The sequence below is a fragment of the Theobroma cacao genome, chromosome 6 (genome assembly GCF_000208745.1).
Source record: "Theobroma cacao cultivar B97-61/B2 chromosome 6, Criollo_cocoa_genome_V2, whole genome shotgun sequence".
NCBI classification, from domain to species: domain Eukaryota; kingdom Viridiplantae; phylum Streptophyta; class Magnoliopsida; order Malvales; family Malvaceae; genus Theobroma; species Theobroma cacao.
The window spans coordinates 25,809,999-25,825,186 of NC_030855.1; the positions used below are offsets into that span (position 1 = coordinate 25,809,999).

The 15,188-nt window shown below is 38.7% G+C and overlaps 3 protein-coding genes and 1 non-coding gene across 4 annotated transcripts; 2 read left to right on the forward strand and 2 right to left on the reverse strand.

Moving 5' to 3' along the window:
• Positions 41–3,382, forward strand: LOC18597279 (ER membrane protein complex subunit 3). The gene is made up of 8 exons (XM_007026206.2): positions 41–312; positions 403–496; positions 784–903; positions 1,008–1,056; positions 1,316–1,415; positions 1,553–1,614; positions 1,793–1,851; positions 2,915–3,382. The coding sequence occupies exons 1-8, from the start codon at positions 161–163 to the stop codon at positions 3,017–3,019; spliced, it is 741 nt and encodes a 246-aa protein (XP_007026268.1). The 5' UTR covers positions 41–160; the 3' UTR covers positions 3,020–3,382.
• On the forward strand, positions 5,586–7,353 carry LOC18597280 (major latex allergen Hev b 5). The gene is made up of 2 exons (XM_018122961.1): positions 5,586–5,896; positions 6,556–7,353. The coding sequence occupies exons 1-2, from the start codon at positions 5,882–5,884 to the stop codon at positions 7,006–7,008; spliced, it is 468 nt and encodes a 155-aa protein (XP_017978450.1). The 5' UTR covers positions 5,586–5,881; the 3' UTR covers positions 7,009–7,353.
• On the reverse strand, positions 7,864–12,639 carry LOC18597281 (E3 ubiquitin-protein ligase UPL5). The gene is made up of 3 exons (XM_007026208.2): positions 10,541–12,639; positions 8,921–9,510; positions 7,864–8,579 (listed from the first exon to the last, which is right to left on the reverse strand). Exons 1-3 carry the CDS (start codon positions 12,384–12,386, stop codon positions 8,316–8,318), a joined length of 2,700 nt encoding a protein of 899 aa, XP_007026270.1. The 5' UTR covers positions 12,387–12,639; the 3' UTR covers positions 7,864–8,315.
• TRNAG-UCC lies at positions 14,972–15,043 on the reverse strand. The gene has a single exon. It is a non-coding gene; the product is annotated as a tRNA-Gly (tRNA).

Below are 15,188 nucleotides of genomic sequence, written 5' to 3' on the forward strand. Positions count from 1 at the left end.
ATTATTCTTTGCCGGTAAAATAGAATAACTAAAAAATTAAGAGGGCGATTCAACGAAAAGAACATACAAGCGATACGACAGTCGTGAAACGAGAGAGAAAACAGAAGCCCAAAAGCATTGTTTTCCTTCGGAGGAGCAAAGATCAGAGTAGAATCCAGCGATGGCGGAAGATCTGGTACTCGACACGGCGATCAGAGATTGGGTTCTGATTCCTCTATCAGTGGTGATGGTCCTTATCGGCATCCTCCGCTACTTTGTCTCCAAGCTTATGCGCTCCTCGCAAGTTCCCGATCCTAAGATCGTCAAAGAAGGGCACGTCTCCTACAACTCTATTTTCTTTTTAAATTTGATAAATAGAAAGTAGGCCTCTGATTCACTGATTTTCGATTTTCTACTTTGCAGGCAAGTAATTGTTAGGGCTCGGAATTTGCGAGCTGGCGCTAATTTCATCCCTCCCAAGTCGTTTCGCTCTCGTAGGGTTTATTTCAGCAACGAGGTTTGCCTTTCCTTCTTTTTTTTTTAATTTTTTATTACTAAAATTGAAAATTATCGGTATTCAAATTTGTAGATTTTGATTATTGGAGAGCTTCTTATGCTAATTGAGTTTGTTGTTCGAGCTTAATCTTTGCATTTTATTCAAGTTCTGATCAAACTTCCCTAAATTTAGTTCTTTTGTTGAAATCAAATTGGAATTAGTCAAGACGCTGCGGTTGTAGCTAACGTTACTGAGTTAAGAATTAGAAAAAGGAGAAATTTAAGGTTAGTTTTGTTGCACTGTGGTAGGAAAATGGATTGCTGTTTGTTCCCAAGGGCCAGGCTCAAAATGCGCAAGCACAAATGTTCTCTGACCCTAACATGGCTATGGACATGATGAAGAAAAACCTCTCAATGATTATACCTCAGGTATTTATTATGGTGCATGGACACCGTCAGTGTTCTTATGCTTCTGTGTGATTGCTTATGTTAGAGAAACTGACTGTTTTGGGTAAACTTATGGTTGCTGTCAGACTCTCACTTTTGCATGGGTCAACTTTTTCTTCTCTGGATTTGTTGCAGGTCTGGTTCTTTAACTCTATTTTAGTTCCAAGATTTCTTAGTTTTTCCGTTTTAATGCTACATTTGAAACATTGAACTTGCAAATTCATTTACAAAAGTTTAACTTTTTCTTGTTACTAATCAGATTGGCTTTGTTGGTGATGGACACATTCTTTTGTTGTGTTGGACCCAAATTCTAACTTAGTTGATCATGTTGGTGTTGTTATGATTATTGGTAATGTGATTTCCTGTTCTATTTTGCTGTCTTCCTCTCTTGCAGCCAAAATACCCTTCCCATTGACCCAGAGGTTCAGATCAATGTTGCAGAATGGTATTGACCTTAGCACAGTTGATGTGAGCTATGTTAGTAGCCGCTCATGGTACTGGTCTAATTTTGTATATAATAAGCTTTCATATTTGATTTTATTAATGTTTTCTTTTCCTCTGAGCTCTTATATTTATGAGGGACTTTCTTGGCTTATTACTGCCAACTATTGACAAATTCTTTTATTTCCAGGTATTTCCTCAATTTGTTTGGTTTGAGGGGTTTATTTAGTCTGATTCTAGGAGAGGAAAATGGTTAGTATTGGATCATGAACTTCCTGTTATGTTTTTTATTATATTTATAATCTGCAAAGTTAATTGTTTCTTTCAAAATAACAACACTACAAGGCTTATATGCAGTTCCTCTGGTTCTTTGATTTATCATGTATTTGCTGGCTTTAATCATGTGAAATTATGATTTTTTTTTTTGCAGCAACAGATGATACGCAGCGTATGATGCAGATGAGTGGATTTGGCTTTGATCCAACAAAGGTATTGATTCAATCTGTTCTCAGTTGACTGTTTCATGCTCAAAAAGTTTCAGGTGTCTAATTTAATTTCACATGGTCTCATATTCCTCATCAGCCTGTTCTTTATCTCTTTAATGGAGATTATTTTCCCTAAGTAGCATATGTAGGAAGCAGTTAGGTTAGTTTATTTCATTTGAGAGACTTATGCTGTTAACAATTTGGTCTTATGCTAATTTGAAGTTCTTTTTGCAATTATCTAAGTAGATTCCTTAGGGTTCTCTCAGTAGGTAAGCTTTGGGATAACACCCTAAAGGGTATTGAGTAGGCAATGTAGTACTTATAGGCTGCAGCCATAGAGAATGAGTGCTTTGCTTTCCAGAGATTCCTTGTGTTTAGAACTTAATTGGTCAGTTGTTTGTTTACGATTGAGGTTGGGGTGGCATGACTAGCTTATCAATTAAAAATGGCTCAGGGGGGGAAATGGGCATTCCATTCCCCAAGGATGGACCCAACACTGCCACCATCATTACCACACCCGCATTCTTTTGTTCTTCTAATGTGGCTGCTGTCTGGGCTGCCAGAGTCAAATAGGTTTTCCTTGATTTGTATGTGGGGACTCTTAATCATTTCTAAGTTTAATTCCTTAATTAAAAATTTATGTTTGCCTTTTTCTTTTTGAGGCATTATTATGAGTGACCGACTTTTGAGGCAAGGGCTTAGTTTTTCTCCAAACTTTAGAAACCTCCCATGCTTTTGGGGTTTGATATTTACCTGTTGAGAATCCTTGGGATCGGAATTTCAGCTGATGCTTTTCCTCACTTTCACCTGGGGGTGTCCCCCTTCCCTTTTGCTTTGCTGTTGGACTAAATTAATCACAAAAATGATAAGAATTGCATGCAACTTTTAGTTCAATGAAGATCAACACGCATCACTGTAAGACATTGTCTTTTTATTGCTTGATATATGGTTTACATGTTCAAAATACCATGTAAAGAAATTACAAGATCAGGCTCATTCGAGGGTTTACTATTTTCATTTCTTAACCTTGCATGCCTCCTAACCCTTTGGATTTCCCTTCTTATCAGAGCCTGGGTGCAGAGAAAGACGGTCTTGACATAGTCCAACATGAGTGGGCACTCCCTAAATTTGAGCATCGGGCTGAAGCAGTGTTGAAAAAACTCATCAGGTGAACATCAGGAGCCTATAAACAGCTGTCAAAAGGGATCGTCCACAGGTGCTTCAATTGAAGTTTCCAACCCATGTTAGTTGAGTCGTGCCTTGACAAACTTGCTGAACTCTAAAAGATGACAAACCTGTAGAAACCATGTTTAGCGTATTAGCTTATGATCCAACTCTCCGAGAATCAAGTAGAAAATTTCCATCTTCCCAATTTTTATGGCTTATTATTGATGTTGAATCTTTCTTTATCGAACCTAGCGAAGGATGACTTAGTTTTGAACTCAGTTGTTTCGAAGAGGGACCATTGATTGGATCATTATTTCCCTACAGTTTGAAGTCTTATAATGCATTTTCGCGCCTGTGATTTTTGATTATTTTCTTGATTTTTAGGGAAAATTATAACTGCTGATCATCATATTGTCTGAAATTATCAAGACTCTGAAACATTACTGCATTCGGCTTGACTTTCGCTGGTGGCCCGAAACTTCGGATACTTTCATACCTCGTTGGCCCATGTCGTGTCGAGAGGCTCACTTCAATGCCGGCAGAGGCCTTTCTAGTGGACCAGCTTGATTGCAAGATTTGAGCAAAAAACCAGAAAAAAAGAAGAGGGGGGGTTCGCCAGAAAAGAGAAAGAATCAAAAAGGGGCAGGTAATCTGTCAAAAAGGCAAAGTTGGCCATAACCCCTTTTCCCCTGGGCCATTACACAGCCTGCAAATTACTTTCTTCAAAAAAGGCAAAGGGTCAAGCAAGCAGCCAGTAACTTTGGGCACCAATGGCGGCCACAGGGGGTTTGGCTACGTGTTGTTGTTAAAAGGGACAGCATTTTTGAATCATAACAAGAATCTGGAAGAAAACTATAAAACAAAGGCCTCGGCTTCACCCATGGACCCCATGAAAACGATGGAATATCATCATCAAATCCCCTGTTTCAAAGATCAACAGATCAGCAAATGAATCGGTAACATGTAAAACCAAACACTAGGAGTCTAGGACCCGAGGTTGTCCCGGCATGGAGCATTACATGGTACCCTGTTCGAATCTGTACAACAGCTCAAACACTTTGGTGGGTCCTTTTGATTTTCAGGGGGACCCATCCTCCTCACCGTCTTAACACTTTTCCGCCATCTTCCCTACACTTTTACAGGGTAAATTTGCAGTATTTGTACCATAATGGTAAAAGATATTTGCAAAACCATTCCTGTCTTCCCACAAAACTAGGTGGACAAGAACAGTGATTCCTGCCACGAATCTCGATGCATCACCATCATTATCATCTTCATTTGCGTCCAAAATTTAAGTTAATATGGAGATCCACGATGAATTATAGTACTCTTGTAGTAGTATAATTCAAAGAAATTAAGGGGGTGGGGGAGGGGGGCAACGGGGGGTGGCTTTATACGAGGACATAGATCAGAGGATGACAGTGATCATGCGTGGCAAATCAGACGGCCCAGGAAGTGGGCCCGGCGTCACGAGAGTCCGACCTGGAGACCATCAGTCATGGGGCCTACTTGCCAAGGGCGGGTGGCGGTTCCCAAAAGGGGGAGGGGTGAATCAGTGGGTAGAAAAGCGGGCCACGGCAGCAATATTTTCAATGAAAGAGTGGGGTCACTTTCGTTCGGATGGGCAATGATCGTAGTTTGGGGTGGGCAGGGTCCCCCTGGCTTTTAGCTCCCACCGTCCTAAAACTCTCTGGGTTCTTGTTTTTGGCTCACGTCCACACCACCGTCACCATCCCCCCATCAATCAGCATCATTTATCAGCAATGTGGTAGGTGAAAATAAAGTTAAAAAAAAAAACCTTAAAATTAGCTAAAAACTGTTTGACCCCGACAGTGAAACCGGTCCTGTTTTTACACCCACAATTATACCAATACAATCTAGTAGATTTGATCGACACCCAATTTCATTATTGTGTATAGCAACAAGGGTGGCAATTCAATCTCTTCTTTTTTGGTCCACTAAATATTAGCGCCAATTTTCTTTGTGTACTTAATCATTTAGTTTATGAATCAGACTACAATTTATTTGTTTGTTGTACAATGGTCGGTTTGTGCTTACTAAGCTATGACTGTTGAACATAAAATAAGACAACAAATATCCATCTACTCCATCCAATTGGCTTTTGATGCACTCAAAATGTTAAATCGAATTTATAAAAGTTTTAAGTTTTTTAATATATATATTCTCTTCGTTTTTAAATATTTGTTTCACGCAAAAAAAAAAACTCAAAGAAATAATGCGTAATGCGTAAATAATAATTAATTTATGAAAGGGTATTTGTCTTTTAAGTTTGCAAAAGCTTTTATATGTAATTTGTATGATTACAGGTATATATTATGGCATTTTAAGTAAAGCTTAGTGTTCTCAAGACCCCAAGAAACTAAAGCAAAAGAAATGGCAATGCCTTCTAAGAGAACATGAAAGCATGATATGGTCACACAGAGAGACCCACTCAAAAGAAAGATATGATGCTGATACAAAGAAATGGCCTCCACCATTTTGCCATTTGCCAATTCATTGTTGTTATGTATATAATTCTATCTTAAATTATACCCAATAGTCTTATCTAATTTATTACTTTATCAAGAAAAAAAAAAAAGCAGAAACATTTACAACTAGACAATGGCTAACATGAGACGCCAGATTGCCCAAGATTCTTTCAAATGCTCTCAGCACCCTGTTCATCTCTCTCTCTTTCCTCCAATTCTTTAATGGAAAGGCCAGAGCTTTCTCGTCTCTATATATAGCTCTCACATTCATCATCTTTTCACCACTACTCTTTGCTCATCTCTAGCTATTCGTTTCTTCTTTCCAATAACTTCTGTGTTTCAAAGTTTCCCCTTGCAATATTTCCTTTTGCTTCCCAAATGGCCAGTGTTGAGGTAATCAAGCTAATCTTTTTTGGGTTTATACTGATCTTGCTTTTCTGTTTTTTCGATATCCCGTTTGCATGGATTATCATATGATAGATCATCCAATGGTGCAATGTGCGATTAAGTTTATTGTTTTGGTTATAAAGAATCCTATCTGATCTCGCTCGAAAGAGATGGATCAGCCCTTCAGCCCTGATGGGGTTGATCGTATCTGGTTGTTCTATTGCATGCTCAACGGTATAGAGTCCATCTTGGGCTTTTTGCCGAAGCTTTGAGCAGATTTTCAGATTTCGTTATTGTAGTCTTGTGATGTTAATCAATCTAGCCGGAGTTCTTTCATAAGGTTGCAAGCACAACTTGTGATGCCTGCCTGATGGCGATCATCATTCTTCACTTGTAGTTGATTATCAGTGACCTCATTTTCGTCCTTCGAAAACTTTATCACTGATCATACTTGTTCTACAAGGTGATAACGCCTTCAGCATGCTGATAGGGCAGGATCCTATGTATCTTTCACTAGCTAGCTTCTGAATCCTTTTCCCTAATGTTCTGTAATGAAACAAAACTACATGCTGATCAACTTAAGTAGATAATATTGATTTCAATGCTCTCAATGATCGACTCAAAATTTTCGTTCTGGAGTAAAATGGTTTTTTTGGGCCTTCCAGGTTCAGCCAGCTGCAGCACCATTGCCAGAGAACGAGACAGCAGAGGTGAGCAAGGTTGAGAAGACACCCAAAGAGGAGGCAGCAGCTGCAGCACCTGTGGCTGAGTCAGTGAGCGCCGAAGCACCAGCTGCGGAAACGGCATCCGATGCCCCTGCTGCAGAGGAAACCGAAGCTCCCAATGCTAAAGCCCCGGTGGCTGAAGCTGATACCAAAGAAGTTGTAGAAGAAGCCAAGGTTGAGGAATTAGAGAAGCCAGCCGCAAAGGAGACAAAGGAAGAGACCCCGGAGGTAAAGACAGAAGCAGTTGCGGAGGAGGCCAAAGTGGAGGAGACCCCAAAGCCCACCTCGGAAGCACCTGCTGTAGAGGAGGAGAAACCGGCTAAGGAAGAGAAGGCAGCTGAAGAGGAAGAGGAAGCCAGCACCGAAGTTCCTGTTGAGAAGGCTGAGGAATAGAGCTACTCTACGGAGAGAAGGTGGCATAGTTTTAAGGCTGAGGGGCTTCTTTATTAGGTTTGCATGTTTACTAAAGCTATGGAGGATGTGGATGAGGAGTTTGTTTCTTTCCTTTCCTTTCTTTTGGGGTTTGATATGAAAAATTTGGGGCCATACCAGGTGGATCAAACTATGGGTTTTACATTTGGGAGGAAGTTGCTTTGAAGGGCATGGAATATGTCTTTGTTTGGGTTGCAAGAAAAGAGTCAAGATGAGTTTGGTATTGGGTGTGATGAGATGTAATCTCTATATTTGCATAATAAAGATATTAATTTGGACTATAAATATATTTATATTTTCGTTTAACCCCAATTGCGTCTTGTTCGCCTTGGCAATTAGTACATTAAGGACCCGCCTTCTCATTTCAAGGTTTCCTTCTACTCAATTTCATTATAAGCTTCCTACAATTCAGTCTAGGCTTGAGTTTAAGCATTTTAACATACCGAGCATTTAGCTTATTGATTGATGCATGACCCTCTGCTTAAAAAGCAAGATTCGAATCCCTCTCCTCCAAATATATATATATAAAAAAAAGAACATTCTGACATCATCATCGATTCCAATTTGTTGAGCTTGCCATGGATTAGTCTTATTCATCACAAATGTATTCAAATATTTCGAGTCCCCATTAATCTTTATCAAAAAGCAAAATCCGATGCCACATCACAGTACAATTACTATCCTTTTTTATAATTATTGTATTACACGATATTGATAACTATGATATTACTCAGGGTGCAGCAAGGCACGTAACAAATTTTAACTGTTTGTAAGATGTTTGCCAATCTCGATCGTTTCCTACAACAGATTTCAATCTGATCAGCATGAATACTTCACCATTAGTCCGAGTTCTAAATAATCTATGATATATGTGACAAAGAAAGAAAAAAATTTCAGAGACATGCAGATTTAGACTATTTAAGAGGCTTTCTGTGAGTCTAGACTCTAGATGTCATTGCACAACTGTATAAATACAAGAAAGCTGCCTGAAGCTGATGCCCAGCAAAGTCCATGGAAGTGAGCAATTCTTCCATCTTGCCCCCTGCCTTATTTATGCTATACACCTATATAAACAGTTAATTCCAGAGGAGAACCAGAAAAAAAGGCAATGACATCTCATGAAGGAAAGACAATTAGCTACATCACCTTCTTGCATAGTCTAATGATAAAGCAAGGCTATAACCTGTACAAGCTCAGTACAATTTTTTTTTTCTATGTGCATTCAAAAACCCTTTTCCACCTCAAAATGCAAATGGTAACCAATGTTTTTACCAGGTACCGAAGCTGCAACCAACATGTTCCTGAGTGACAACTCTAAAACGTTTTTGCATTTCAGTCATGGAGGGATATGGTGGGAAACACAACCGGTAAAAGCAGGTATGAGATGAAGGAAGACGCTCATGGGGCTCTGAGGACTTGTAAATGTAAAGCCGAGAGGCTAAACCACGGAAACCTTCAACTGGAAGATTCTTTACCGAGGTCCAGAAGAAAAGAAGCACCTTTCTCTGCTCCGCTGACATTTCCCGAACAATCTGCAACATTTTTGAACATGAGATAGTACATCATTGAGGGAAGAAAAGTAAAAACCTATAGGTTCATAGGCCTAAGTGATAAGACAACTATAGCTATTGCACATGTCCCACTTCATCCCCGCGCTTTTATCTATTGCCATATTATTAATTATGGTTGTTGTCAAAGCCTGAAAAATCGGATAATAGTAAAGTGCTAAAGAAATCATCTAACAACAGTTTCATCACTGCTTTAACCTCATTTAATATTATCAGGATCATTTTTCACAGCTGAAAATTATGCACCATAACTACTTCTTGGGCATTATTAGCCAGGATTAAAAAACAATCCTGTAAGTCCATACCTCCCAGAACCAGGTTATTTGAGGATCATTTTCTCTGTAGCCATTATACTCAGTATGTGCCTTCCAGTCTTCAACGGAGATGGGACTTTCACTTCCATATAGCATCCAATCAAGGTCCTCAAGCTCTAAACTTTGGAAAAAGAACTTCTGGAGCCTTGAGTTAGAAAGAATATGGCTGAAACCTTGGGCAAAATGGTATACCTGTTCAGAAATAGATGTTACAAAGCGATCCCGAATAAGAAGATTAACATATTCCTGCCTATTCCTGCTATTTACAACAATGCTTTTCCCACCAGGGCAGAGCTCCATAACCCTCCTGGATCCTAACTCCTCAATTTCTCTAACAAATGTCAGTCCTAAAGCATCTGAATCAATAAACTCAGCATCCATCTCCAGAATCTTCTTGCAGCTGCTATACAGGCACGGATCTGCCTCTCTTATATCTTCCAAAGATATATGCATTCCAGCCAATTGTAAGAAAAACACACGATCAAAGACAACACCAACTTGCACTTTATGCATCAATGCCAAAGCAATCACACGGCCAGCGAAACTGAAATACTCAAGGTGCAAAGGATCCACCCTAGATGCTGCGTATAGAAAAACACATAAGCAACATATACCCTGGATCACAGTAAAGGAGGAAATCCTCATAAGGTATTATATGGTCTTTGCAGACTATGCTTTTAAAATATAAAATAATAATAAGATTTCAACTTTTTAATGGGAAAAAAGCACCAAACAGAACTGGGTTTCAGTCACAATGCCCCAAAAATTGAATCAATATCTTGATGCCATCAGTATTATCAAGATTGGAAATAAGTCATAGGCCTCATTTAACAAAAGAGCAAGTATAGAAAGAAACATGTGCCAAAAGAAAAATGAGTTTAGTGCAAAATTCAGGAATGTTTGAACTACTCAACACTTAATCGGATTATGAAAATATCTCTTTACATCATTTAAGAAAATCTACAAAGTACACTATGCACCTATAAGAGGTAATTCGAAGAATTTGGATAACACCACATATCTAATGTATAAATAGTTCCCATAACTAGATTTTAATGTCTCTATCAAAGTATCAATAATTTCACTTGGTTTTACATTCTGCAAAGCAAAATTTTGATGCACTATTTCCGTGTTTCAAGGCATATCATTTCACATGGGTTTCTACTTGTGCTTCCAATCATACTAGTCCCAGCACATAATATAGCCAGTACAAGCTGCAAAAGGCAGTCCTCCAACTTTAGAACTAACACAAGCTGTGCTTCAAGAATCTTACCTTCTACTACCTCAAACCATGTTTATAAAAGAAACAAGGGAACACTGACATCCGAAAAGTGACAAATATAGTGAGCAGAACAAAGTCTTAATAAAAATTTTTCTCACTTATCAAGCCCTCTAAAGTTCATTCTGTTCATATTCTATATCAAAAATCTAAAATACACAAACTCTAAACAAATCTAATAACTACCTCAGAAACATATTAATTATTGCTTGTAATATTATTTCACAATGAGCTTTGAGAAATCCTATCTCTCTTGCACCACAAGGACTAAGAAATATATCATCTCGAGGCAGGATGGTAATTAGAGGTTTGGAAGTTCAGAGGAAACTTACCTGGATTAGGAAAAAATCTTCTACGGTCATTTGAGCAAGGCACAAAAAGGGCATTCTCTGGATTGAATATAGCTTGGCATACCAAGAAAAACCACTCCCTCAGTACACCAGGGCCAGTAGCTTCTTCATTTTTAAATTCCATAAATAGACCAGCATGTAGTGATTCAGGCTCAGCACGAGCAATGTATTCAAATGATTCTGCCAATAATTGAGACCTGTCAATGAGCATCTCATGCAATTCCTCATAATCTTCTTTTACCTCTTGAAACATCATCATTGCCAAATGCCTCCTAGATTCAAAATCAGTGACATCCTTATGCTCAAGTAACCATCGATTATCATCAGTTCGCCTCGCAAAGCTAATAATTAAAGAACACAACGAAGACTTCCTATTCCTCAAAACCATCCAAAACTGCTCTTCAGCACCCTCATAAAGTTTTGAGATGCCATTCAGTTCCTTCAAAATGGCAAGATACTGAGACGACCCGGAATGAACTACTCCACCATCCCTGCTTCCTCTCACAGCAAAGTTTTCCTCCATTCTAACAAGGCATTTTTCCATTTTGGCCAACAAATCATTAAATATAGCATGAAGAAACTCAATCTCCTCCCCATAAGGAGGAAGGTTGTAATCCTTCTTTTCCCAGTCAACTGATATCGGAATACGAAACCCCACTTGCTCCAAAATAGCAGACCGCAAAGGGTTTAAGAATGCTGTGAAATCCCTGACATCACTTGATGATGGTCCCCCGCTAGTGGTAGAATCTATACTACAATCCAAATCCTTAGATAACTTATCAGCCAACTCACTAACAAAGGGGAAAATCTCTTGCATGACAATCGACCCTTTAACCTCTCGCAGCACTAAACCCCTGGAAGTGCCAACAGTTTCCAACAACGACCCGAGTGTACTCCGGCACATCGCATACAAACTATCCTCGTTAACAACCTTCCTAAGTAACTTGCAAAACTCTAACACTATTGGTGCACAATAAGAATGCAACTGTTTTGATAATGCATTCCGACACGAATTTAAGAAATGTCTTATTGAAGAATCAGCACACTGCTTATTACCATTAATCGGAGACATATAAAGCATTACCATAGCGGCAGGAGCAGAAGATGCCATAAATATGTGCAAGTGAGCAGGGGCGGAATCGTTGTTGTCCTTTGGAGTAATTGTGAAGAACTTGATCAAGCAATCTTTAATGCGTTTGGTTGAGGAAGGGACTGATTCGCCTCGGCAAAGGCGGCAAATGAGGGAGATCATGTCGTCCATGACCTGCCAGGTCTGTGGGTGTTCCGTCGATCGCATACGGCCAACGAGTTGTAGTCCGGCGTCATTTTGGATGGCGCAATCGGCTAGGGATTGCTCCCACTGGAGCTGTTTCCCGCGATAAATTAGGCGCTGCTCGATCACCGGAATTCCGGTCATCAGCTGAATCCTTTCGTGGAGGGATTTCACGGTGTCCTCCGAATTAGCATGGACCACGATGGTGTTGCCCTCCGAGATCATCCGGATGAAGAATTGGAGACGGGAGGAGGAACACGAGGCGGACGATGAGGGAGCATCGGATGAGGAAGGGCGGGAATCGAGGAAGGAGGCAGGCGAGGAGGAAGAGGAACCTTTCGACGAGGGCTGAACGGCTGTGATCGGATGGCTTCCTTGATGGTGGAGATGGTGGTGGTGATCGTCTTTTCGCATTCTGACGGGGACTAAGGGAGCCTCATCTTCGTCGGCTTCGTCGAAAGCAAGGGCATAATCGTCAAACTTACGCTTGGAAGACAGACGGTGATCGCAGCCGTTGCTGAATTGATCAACGGCGGGGGATTGGAAGAGAGACATTGGACGGTGGGGGCCCCCAGCCTGCTACGGTTGGGGAGAGAGCATGGAGAGATGGTCAAGAAAGCGGCCACCAACACACACAAAACAAACCGAAAGGAAAACCCTCGAAACTAAAAGGAAAAAGGAAAAACCCTGGCAAAGGTTAGATATACAGTGAAAGGAGATGATTATATGGAAACAAATTGAATGCTCGAAAATGTCGTCTCTCGCCCTATAAACGTACAGCCGTCATCACCCAAGAAGCAAAGACTGAAATCTTACGCTATTTTTTTTTCCCTTTTTTTATTCCTTTTCTCGTTCAAATTTACCAAATTGGGTTGCTGGGTTATTGTTTCCTGCGGACGGTCGCACCATGTTTGATCTCCCATCACTTTTGACGGCTACGATGTTAATTTAACTCTTCTCTCTTTGAATGCATGGATTGGATGATCTTTAAGTTTGCTCACTTGATTTGAGTGATTTTAGTAAATTAAATTCAAATTTTATAAATATACATAAAAATAAACGAATTATTTGATTAAAAATTATATTTCATGGTAGGTGACTTTATTAGTGAATTAATCTAATCAAACATTTAGCGAGGGAATATTTGCTTATGATTGTTTATGAACAAATACGTTAATTTAATGTTTTTTATATACATACATATATATATTTATTGAAAAAATATAATTATTAAAAGCTATAATTTTATAAAAAAACATTATGATAAAAATTAGTCACAAGAAATTATGGTGATACTCATCTTTACATAGCAAAAAAATAGTAATTATGGATGTTTTTTTCTTTTTGGTTACAATAGACAAAGTAATATACATTTTAATATTAAAAAATAATAATTAAAGAATTTGAAAAGATCGAAGGGGCCATGGCCAATACGTTGCACCTTGCTGCCTAATCTTTCTGTCTTTTGTAATTAGATGCAATGGTAGTTCATACATCAAATGTTCGAATCATACCTTTTTTTCTTTAATGTAATTAATCACATGGTCTAGGGTTTGATAAAGTCAAAATCACCTATTTGAATGAATCAAGGATGGAAAATTATAATAGAAAAAAAAAAGAGAGGAAGTATTAAATTAATCAAAATTTAAGATCCTCAAAATTAAAACAAAATTGAAAGAATATCTAAACAAAAAGGAAGATTAGAGTTAAATTCTTTTAATTGGTTGAAGATTTATCAAACTCAACGAATTTTTTCGTTCGGATATACTTTTTTCCGTCTCTTTTTAATTTTTATTGAGATTAAGATAAAAGATTTTGATTTTAATGTAATTTATTTTAAAGTTTAAGAAGTTTTTTTTTTTAAATACAGATGTTGAATACTTTTTAATAGAAAACTAATTTATAATATAAAAACTAAGTAACAGTATTAAGTGTTTAAAAGCCGAACAGAATATATTTTGTTATTTTATTATATAATTTTGACTCTATCAAGTGGAAAGATAAGAGTAAGATAAGATAAAGATGAATCTTTTATATACAGTAAAAACACATGTAGCTTTGGCGTAATTTGGAAATTAACAGGAAAAGCTTTTCCAGCTTTGGTTTTTTATTAGGTTTACTGACCGAAGCATTATCGGTTATCAGCGATGACACGCCACTGGAAAATATAATTGAGGAAATTGGACAGGGGGCTCCTAAGTGTTTGCTTTTCAGAAAAGTGGATCATTTACTTGTAAACAAATTTGTCGGTTCGTCCAAGGATACTCGGGAATTTAGAAATGGAAGTTGAATTCATTTCCCGTGAATTTAATTTCGGGATTGGTTAATTACCCCACAAGAATCCTTCTCGAATGAATCAGAGTGGCAATTTGCAGACGGAAAGAAAGGACCATTGGCTTAGCTGCTTCTGGGTTGCTTCCTTCTCCCTGCTCTGCCCCAGTCTCACAGTGTAAAAAAGGAGTCGTAAATCTCTTATATTAGGATACGATTGGGTATTTAGGTGTTATATCATCTACAATCAATGAAGAACTTTTTACAAGACAAAATCGTAGAGTCTAATGAATTAAAACAGATAATATTTTGCAGTCAAGCAGCTACTCTCTTTCAATTTCCTGGTTAGGCAGTAAATTTTTATGTAGCTTTGCATTCTTTCTCTTTCCTGGTTGGACAGCAATTTATGTATAGCTTTACATTCTTTCTCTTTCCTGGTTGGACAGCAAATTTATATATAGCTTTACAGGCTTTAAATTTGTGCTATTTCTGGTTTCCTTGCACTTTCCCTAAAGAATCGAAACCCGAATGAGCTGAGGCTAGTTGTAGGCTTGTGGCTAGTTTTGTCCTATGCCATTGCCATTTCCTTGGTTTACATTGCACAAAAGGACATGCAAGTGTCATGTAAGGGGGAAACAATAAGAAGGGAAAAAAGGGTTTTTTTTTTTTTTAATTAAAGGGAAAAAGGGGGTTTTAGGCGAGGAATTTGTCTTACGAGCTTCGCTGGCTCCATTGCTCGTTGCCAATGAAGGATTAGCTACGTAGAAAACATCCCTGATATCAAACCTCCTAAAGAGGCAAGCTAAAGGATGAGGATCTGCTAGGTATATCTGCATATCAGAGAGCAAGAAAACATGATATAGATTTAATGCGTTTGCCGGGAGTCGAACCCGGGTCTATTGCTTGGAAGGCAATTATCCTAACCGTTGGACTACAAACGCTGGCTGAGGCTAGAATGGCACCAAAAATTTCACGGGTAAAAATGAAGAACATTCTTCCATGGTGAGCTCTGTTGCAGGCCTCCGCTATGGCTTCTTTCATTGGGAGCACATGACTCATGAGTTAGCAGGTGGTGGCACAGTGGCA